The 9,316-nt window shown below is 35.7% G+C and overlaps 1 protein-coding gene across 3 annotated transcripts in view; it reads left to right on the forward strand.

Annotated features, from left to right (window-relative positions):
• Positions 1-7,644, forward strand: part of TCERG1 (transcription elongation regulator 1) — a 40,646-nt gene extending 33,002 nt beyond the window's left edge. For all 3 annotated transcript variants that reach the window (XM_072400922.1, XM_072400924.1, XM_072400923.1), the window contains 4 exons: positions 3,768-3,947; positions 5,017-5,100; positions 6,129-6,229; positions 6,678-7,644. In XM_072400922.1, coding sequence (XP_072257023.1) covers positions 3,768-3,947; positions 5,017-5,100; positions 6,129-6,229; positions 6,678-6,879 — 567 coding nt within the window. In that variant the 3' untranslated portion in view covers positions 6,880-7,644. The remainder of the gene's footprint in view (positions 1-3,767; positions 3,948-5,016; positions 5,101-6,128; positions 6,230-6,677) is intronic.
• The last annotated feature ends 1,672 nt before the right edge of the window (positions 7,645-9,316 follow it).

Here is a 9,316-nt window from a genome sequence, read left to right on the forward strand (position 1 = left end):
TCAACAATAAATGTGTACTGTAGTCTTCATGGAAAAATAAGACATCCCCCTGAAAATAAGACCTAGGGCATATTTTGGCATTTCAAAAAATATAAGACGGTGCCTTATTATAGGGGAAACAGGGTAGTAACATTTTGGATAACATTGTTGAAGTATCTAAGCGTACTACTATTCAACATATGCAACAAATAGAGATAGATTGAAGGATCGTCATGCAGCTATTCTAATCGGCTAATTGAGGCAAGTAACTGTTGCAGCCAGGACCCTAAAACAGATGCCATTTTGAAAAGACGTGCAGGAAAAGCCATTTTGGATCAAACAACGCGCTGGGGAAGCACTTATTTGATGGTAAAGCATTTGCTTGAACTAAAAGACTTTGTTGAAGAACTGGACAATGAAAATGTTTTTTATTAACTGAAAGCCAGTGGACACAAGTAAAATCCCTTTACTGTCACCAAGAGTTTGCAATCTAAAGATTTAACACCTGGTAAATGTTTTTTGAAATGGAAGAGCTTGAGATATTGCCTGAACAAAAGTGTTAACAAGAGAGTTAATAGCTGATGGCATTGTATCTTCAATGAAGAAAAGAGAGAATCTCCTACTGGATAATCAAATCTTGTTAGCTGCTATTTAGGTTGATCCAATGAGCCGAATTTTGTTGAGCGATGACCAGACAGATACTGCAATTTAAAGGCCCTCTATGATGTAGCAGTTCGCATGAAGGGATTAGTACTTGAAACACCACCACTGGATGAAGCTATAAACACTGGTAACTCAGGATCATCCTCTTCAAATGAAGAATTAGACTTCGATTCCTACTTGGACAAAATGGAACTTTCAACAGTAGAGCGACCTCGCATATGCGTTAAAGATAAACGACCAGAAAATGTCCAAATGATGAGATTCTAGGAGTATTTTAAAGAATTAAAAGAAGTAGAAAAATATGACTGCTCATCAAAACTGACTGGAGAAGAAGCCATTCTTGTTTATCCCGAGAATATTAGTGATTTGGCTAGAACCTTAACAGCAGTGCCACCCACCCTAGTCAGTGTTGAAAGATTATTTTCTGCTCCAAAAATAATCAAGTCAGATTTAAGAGCTTCTATGACAGAGAATCTGGTAGAAGCAGTTCTGTTTCTTAGAACAACACTACATCGAGTTAGTTTTGTATTGTATTTAACAGCTTTTCTACTCCACAACTATATTCCAAGTTTAATATATAAATTGTTTTTGTTCATGTAGTTAAGCTTTGCTTTTTGTTTTAAAACTACCAAATAATGTGGTTCATATTTTTAAACTGGTAAAGTTCCTGATTTTTATGCATTCTATGCTACTACTTTATAGCCACTTGATAAAACCTTATTATTTTTAAATTTTTTTGTCTTTTGTTTAAACTGGTTAATACAGTAGAGTGTCAGCTTCCTAGCCAGTAGTTCTGTGGTTAAATAGCGTGTATGTTGCCTTCCTTCAATCAACGTGGAAAATACATTAGCATAATTTGAGGTTTCTCATTTTATCTTCACACTTTTGTAACCAAACATCACAAAAACAAATTTTCACCCTTGTCAAAAAATTATTTTGCATTCAATTTTCACACTTTTGCATTCAAACTTCACAAAAAAATTTAGACCCCCTAATTATTCATAAATAAAAACATTTATTATAAAATTAAATATAACACAATATTTTTACCAAAACAAATTTCCCCAAGAAACATTAAATAAAAATATGTAATAATGAATTAAATTATTTATTATTCAATAATGCTTTCTCAGGTATTTAGGCAAAAAGCTAAACATTTTTGTATAATAATTTGAGCAATCCTGCTCGCTTATTGTTAAAAGTGCACTATTGATGCTTTCTAATAAAGCACCCGAATTAATTAACCTATTTCTTCATACTACTCATTTCCATTTAGAGAACATGTTCTCAACAGGATTAAGAAATGGAGAGTATGGTGGTAAAAATAGGAGTTGGTATCCCTTACTTTCAACAAAGCTCTTTACCTGGCTAGTTTTATGAAAGGGGACATTATCCATAATTAGGATGGCATGCTGAACACTCTTTTCACTAAAAACATTCAAAACCTCATTAATAAAAATGAGGAATACTTCTTGATTAAATACTTGTGCTTGTGACTTAAAGTGGAGGGTCCCATTTGTATTCCTCACACACAAAAAATCGAATAATTTCTGGAAAGCACTCCAGCCACAACATGCACTGCCTTTTGCCCAATAGGAGATCGTCCCCTTTTGGTTCTCTTTGAGATGTTAAAACCTACTTCATCAAGAAAATAGATGTTTTTTCCATCTTCCTTTTATGGTAAAAAATATTGTGTTACATTTAATTCTATAATAAAAGTACTGATTTATGAATAATTAGGAGGTCACTTTTTTGTGAAGTGTGAATGCAAAAGTGTGAAGATAAAATGAGAAACCCTGTAAATACAGAGGTCGGAGTCAGGGGTACCAGAAACTGAGGAGTCTTGAGTCGAAGGATTTATCTACCGACTCCACAGCCCTGGATAATATCAATCACTTTGTTAACCGAATCGGCTAACAATTCCTTAAACAAGGTGCTTACGGCTGAGGATAATTGCTCTTGCAAAACAGATTCAGGCAAACCTTTAATGCCTATGTTATTTCTTCTACTTCTAATTATCAAGTTCTTCAACTTGCCTGTACACACAAAACCCTTTTATTGAAGTCAGACTACAGGGTAATTAGTGAAACGTTCAGTTATGTCTCCGCTCCATTTAAAGTGTATGTATAACTACAAATAGATAAAGAAGGGGGAAAGGTTAAATCACCTCCTCTGAGATTTCTGTTCACTTCCTCTTTCTGAAGCATGACAGCAAGTCTTTAACAAATAAACCCCCCTAGCGGTATTCCGAAGTGTGATTTTGGGGTGGACTTTACATGCTAAAAACGGTAATTCCGAGTCACACTCGGGGTTGCTAAAAACATAAAAAAAATCACTTTCCTTGTTCCCCTGTCGCCCCCCGGTGTCCTGCTCGTCCCTGCGGGTCCTCGGGGTAGGTCTTCTTCCTCAGATCCCAAGCCGGCGACTGCAGAGACGTTCTCCGGGTGACGTCGGTGCAGGCAGGAGGATCGGTGGGAAATTCAAATAATTTTGTATTGGATTCAAAACTTTTGTATTGAGTCTAATACAAATAAATCTTTATATAAATATATGTGTGTGTTATTTAACCAATTTCTAGTAAAAACTATTTGTTTTGTGTGAATGCAGATTTAGTAACAGTTTTGCAACATAAAGCATAATAAATCATCTTCCCTTTTAATTACCTGGCCATGCTAATATGTAGTCTGAGTTTTTGTTTGTTTTTGTTTTTTTAATACACATAAACAAACTTCAAACGTTTTTTACATTTCCCTTTCCCTCAACTATGACAATTGATGGCTTATAGATATATAAAAAAAATAAATAAGGATTTTCCCTATTTTTTGGCTCACGTTTTTCCTCAACAGTAAATACAGTTGTTTAAAGTCAGGTTGCTGCATATTTGCAGACATTTTACCTTTAAAATATTTTCATTATGTCTGGGCATTCAGTGTTTATTGCAACACTGCAACAGATAATGTGATCTCTCTTGCTAAGCATTATTTTTCAACAAGTACTGTGGTATGGCTTGTTTTGATAGCGGCTGACAAAAATACAATTCAATACATATTGCCAAATCCTTGTAACTTTCCTTTTTTCATTCCATGTGTAGTTGTAAATTATAAGTCATTTTCTTGTCTATACAGGTGCGATCGTCGGACGTTTCATGGTCAGATACCAGAAGGACACTACGAAAAGATCACCGATGGGAATCTGGTTCACTACTGGAAAGGGAAGAAAAAGAAAAGCTTTTTAACGAACACATTGATGCTCTTACAAAAAAGAAGCGTGAACATTTCCGACAGCTTCTGGATGAAACCTATACAGTAAGTTTTTGTGTTAAAGTGGAACTCCCTGAAACAGATTGTGCACATAGTTTTAAAAACTCCTGTATTTAAAGTACATACTTACCCTTTTTTTGCAGTCTAGCAACAATTTTTAATTCTTCTAAAGTTGTACCTCTTCTCTCCGTTATTCCCACCTAAAGTACTGGTATCCTTTTTCCGTTGGCCTGTAGAGCACAGACTGTTCTGGGGCAGAAAGTTATCTGCTGAGTCAATTGATGCCCTTTCACTCTGGCCTTTGCAGAACTAGGATCCCTAGGTTTGATGCTCAGTCAGAACACTATCTGCATGAAGTTTGTATGTTCTTCTTTGTGTAGGCTTCCTCCAGGCACTCCAGTTTCTGCTCACATCCCATAAACATGCAGTTAAATTTTCTTCCACCAAAATTGGCCTTAGACTGTGTTATTGTAGGCAAATTAGATTATGACTATAGACTTTGCAAAGCCATGTGGTATATGTTGACGCTATAGAAATACAATTTAAACTTCATTCCCTGCCCTGATAACCTATTAGTCAATAGGCATACTCCCTGATGTACAGTGTCCTCCCTAGCCCTGTTAGCCAGATGCACCACCTGCCACTTTTCATTAACCACCCAACTGTTCTTGGTGGTTACTGGAAAGTAGGATCACAATACAGGACTGGCCACCTGCCTACAGCTTTTTCCCACCCAGCCTAATTTTTTTTTCTGGGAAAACTACTGATGTACAACCTTTGAGTGCTGTTGTTAAACACAGTGAAGTGTGTTTATGTTGGCTGATGGTTGTCAGGGCCAGGAAAGTGCCTTTTTTTTTAACTCTCTGCAATTAATGATAAGCCAAGTGCCCAGACTTTAGTGAATTCCATCACTTCAGATTCTTTAACTTGCATGATGCCAGCATTGAAGAGAGATGGGGGAATACTGACTTGCTAGAAATGTCAAATGAGATCAGTTATTTTTTTCTTCAAGGCTCCAAACTTTGAACTATGTATACACTGACAATAATGGATCGTTTATAATGTCAGACTTTTGATTCCCACAGTTTATCTAACATTGATATTTTTTCTCAAGATTACTTTAACTTCAACTTGGAAAGAAGTCAAGAAAGTTATAAAAGATGATCCTCGGTTTATAAAGTTTTCTTCCAGTGATCGGGTAAGTAAATGAAGTAAAATGCAGTACTGGAATTGTATCAAATACATGTTTTTTTTTTTAGGTTTGAATATGTAGGGCTCCAAAAGTTTTGTCTGTACAGTTATCTTTATTTAGTAATAAAGGGCACAGTTAGGAATTGTAAGGATAATTTTTGTTTTTTGTTCTGTTTATAATAGTAAGCTGCCTGTTTTAGTAGTGGCATAACTGTTGGGGGGAAAGAAGTAGGCCACAATAGTAAATTATGTTTGAAGAACATTAATGTTTGAAAACCTTTCTAAATATTTATATTCTGGATTTTTTGTAACCATTTCATGTCGCCCCCTAGTGTGTGCGTGCGTGCGTGTTATCCTTTTTCATCCAATGTTTAGATCAGAGTTTCTCTGTAAGGGTGACATTTTTCCCAAAAGCCAGCAATCTAAGAGGCCTTCTTCCAATTGACCACTATACTGATATACTGCGAGTTGTGGATATAGTCATTATTGAAGGGGTTTCTTAGTAGCTGAAAGTTATTTCAAGGGTTCCCCTATGTTGAAAAGGTTGAAAGGTGATTACATAAAAAGGTTTACATACATAAGTCAATAATGTCAAACAGAAGAAAGAAATGTCAAGAAAATATTTCTGTTAATTGCTTCTACTGCCAGCCTCTGTATTCTGTTATATACATACAATGCAGTGTGAAATATCTTACTTGTATAAATATTGCAGCTCTGTACATTGCACCTTTTGAAAACAAGTCAGCAGTAGCAGATAGATTTCATATCTATTCCTAAAGGGAAAATCTTGCAAATCTGTTTATAAACTACCCTCACTCCCCCCAAAAAATGGTACAGAATAGTATAGAAAGTAATACTGCATTGTTACCTGAAAATGTGTATTTACTGAAGCTCTGTTACCTTTTCTCTATCTTGGCAAAGTTATTCATGATCTGTGTTTAAAAAGCACATTGCTCTATTATGTTACTGCTGGGCATGTTTCTGTCTCACATTTTTTGCATGCAGTTCTGCAGTTAATCCGTTTTGTGTTTGCAGAAAAGGCAAAGAGAATTTGAAGAATATATCCGAGATAAACACATAACTGCCAAAGCCGACTTCAGGACACTTTTAAAAGAAACAAAATTCATTACATACAGGTATGTAACCTGTTTTAATGTTTGGTCATTTTATTTAAAAAAAAAAAAAAAAAAAGTTCTGGCTTTAGTACTTCGTCAATCCAAACTTGCTTCCTATGCTACCCTATTTTCATCACAAGATGCCCCCAGTCATTTTTATTGAGGGACATTTGACATTACTCAGGCCAAAAGGTTGACCACATACTTTAAATGCTAGCCACCCCTGAGTCAGAATCACCACAGCCCCATTGATCCATGAAATGCCAACTCCTGGAATGCAGCCTCACAGGACCACCCTGCCTAATGATGTTAGACAAAGTATGTATTACAACAAAAATCATAAAATACAGGTAATTAAACCTAAATGGGGCCCCAAGTGTTTTTTATTTGTATGATATATATGTATGTAAAAAAAAAAAAAAAAAAGAAATATGTTTGTATATCGAACTAACAATTTCTTCTACTCTAGGTCAAAGAAATTAGTTCAAGAATCTGACCAGCATCTGAAGGACGTTGAAAAGATTCTACAAAATGACAAACGCTATCTAGTACTTGACTGCATTCCTGATGAGAGACGTAAACTTATTGTATCCTATGTAGATGATCTTGATAGACGCGGCCCCCCACCTCCACCAACTGCCTCAGAACCTGCACGAAGAACAACAAAATAACAGGACATCTCATATGTGAATATATATCAGTGCATACCAACTGTCCATAACAACTGCATGAGCAAAACCACATGGTTTATCTTGGGTCATTTTTCTAAAAGCAACTGCAAAAAAAAAAAAAAAAAAAATTCAAAACCATAATACTTTCATGTACACAAGAAGAGAAAAAAATGAACAGGGGATATTATGCTTGAAAATTATGATTCTGTCCAACAAGTCTAACATCTAATATCACAGCTGTGATATGTGCTTTTAGAATATTCAAATAAGCCGCGTCATGTGCAGTCTGAATTCAAGTCAATGTGACTGGAAAGTATGGTGCCATAGCAGCCCAGTGACATAGTATTGTATTGGAGCGTGATAATTGTTTGAACGTATTCTTAGACTGGTAATGCCGGACTAGAAGATACATTGCTGGAATTAAAAACTCAGTTGTTCTCCATAGCCGGGCTCATTTGTTGGATTTGAAAGGCATCTTTTTCCCCTTTCAAAAATTTCTGCAAGTTCAAACCCTAGAATGAGGCCTTCATCTGTTGCTGTCAGACACAACTGACTCAGATCCTTTCAAATTTATTTTTTTTAATGTTTTCATTTACTTTGCAATAGATGAGGGGGGGAGGGGGGAGGGAATACTCATCACAGTAGTTCCTGTAACCGAATGCCACCGTTAGAAATGTATTATTTTTGAAGGTTCAAGTTCATTTTGAAACGATAACTTTGCTGAGTTTGTGTATTTGAAGTACAATAAACTTTTTTTTATATATATATGTACTTGGTTTGTATAAATATATTCATTTTTTTTCAGCATAAATATTTCAAACTGAACTCCAGGTTCCAGGTAATTATTTCAGCTGCAAGTGCAACTTTTCTTACTTCAGTCAAACTTTTCTTACTTCGGTGCTCATAATCTGTCATTGTAATATTGTTATAAATTAAATTCAGCAAAGCAATTTTTGTAACTGAGATCAGTAACAGCAGCCTCTCTTCTTCACCATTGTATAGTTCCGTGGGTTATTGTCACTATCTCCGTACTGCTTGCAGTACAAAGTCTGTCAGTAAATAAAAACGAGAAATTAAGGGGCAGACACATGTATGCTTCTGCAGATCTCCACATCCAGTGACCAGTGAGGACAGGAACACCCAAGACCTTGTCCTTTTTTATACAAAAACTGTATCAGAATTTTACAGATCTATACTTTCAATATTTGTTGGTTTCATACACCTGTTAAACATTTATTCTGGTCTATTATAATAAAGTGACACTGTATCTTTGGCTATACCAACTTCAGTCAGTATAGCCAAGGTTATTTTCCTGTTTGGAATGTAGGAAGCTAATTCTCCCCTGGTCCTTGCTTCCCTTTAGTCCGATCAAATACCAGTCTGTGTGGGAAAAATCCAGAACTTCAGGTATTGAGGAACCAAGTAACTCTTCCCTGACCTAGCACAATATAACATTTACATAGTCTTTTTTCCACCTCACCTACTATGTAACTAAGTCCATCAAGTTCAACCACTAGGGAAATAAACACATCCCAGACATGAAACCCTATTGACACAGTTGGTCTAGAGGAAGGCAAATAAACCCTGATACAATTTGCTTCAACGGGAAGAAAATTCCTTCCTGATTCCATGAGGCAATTGGATGTTCCCTGGATCAACAGTCACTGTAATTTTTACTTTAAAGCCTTAATACCCAGTTATATTCTCTGCTTCTAGAAAAACATCCAGCTTTTTCTTAAAGCAATCTATAGCAGTTGCTGAAACTACTTCCTGAGGGAGCTGATTCCACATTTGCTGTTGGGGATCCAATTACTAGGCCCATGTATTGCCTTCTGGAGACAAGTCTCTGTAATGTTTAAATTGTTTAGGAAGTTCACCTTTTACAGCCTCCCTGAGATTCCTGTGAAAGTTTAAATACATTTTTTTTCTTGTAATTGTACATTCTTACATTTACTCATACAGTAATGTGAACCTGCTTGTTTGATTGGACCAGAGTATCTGTTCATTTTCATAAGATGTTCTAACATTTTTTTTAACTTTCAAAGAACGAGTAAAGCCGTTCACACGTGCATTCATTGCCGTTTCATGGAGGAAACCTTTGCATCAAAGACATCACAATATATAAAGTAATGTTTTTTCCCCTGTTCTGTGTGGTGATGGGATAACTTGCCCATGTAATGTTTATTCCAAGTCTATTGGAGAAAAACATGAAAAAAAAAATATGAATGTGACCTAAAGATCATCTGATTTTTAAACAAGTCTTTTAGATGAAGAGCAAAGTCAAACAGAAGAAACAAAAATTATTGTATTTGTTTATTATTGACTTGTTTATTTATCAAATAATGATCCAATAACTTAACTGTGTATCGCGCTCTGAGTGAATCAGTGAATCGTGCTCTGAGTATTTGGTGTGACCCCTTTGTGCAGCAATAACTGC

This window comes from Pyxicephalus adspersus, chromosome 2, assembly GCF_032062135.1.
Source record: "Pyxicephalus adspersus chromosome 2, UCB_Pads_2.0, whole genome shotgun sequence".
NCBI classification, from domain to species: domain Eukaryota; kingdom Metazoa; phylum Chordata; class Amphibia; order Anura; family Pyxicephalidae; genus Pyxicephalus; species Pyxicephalus adspersus.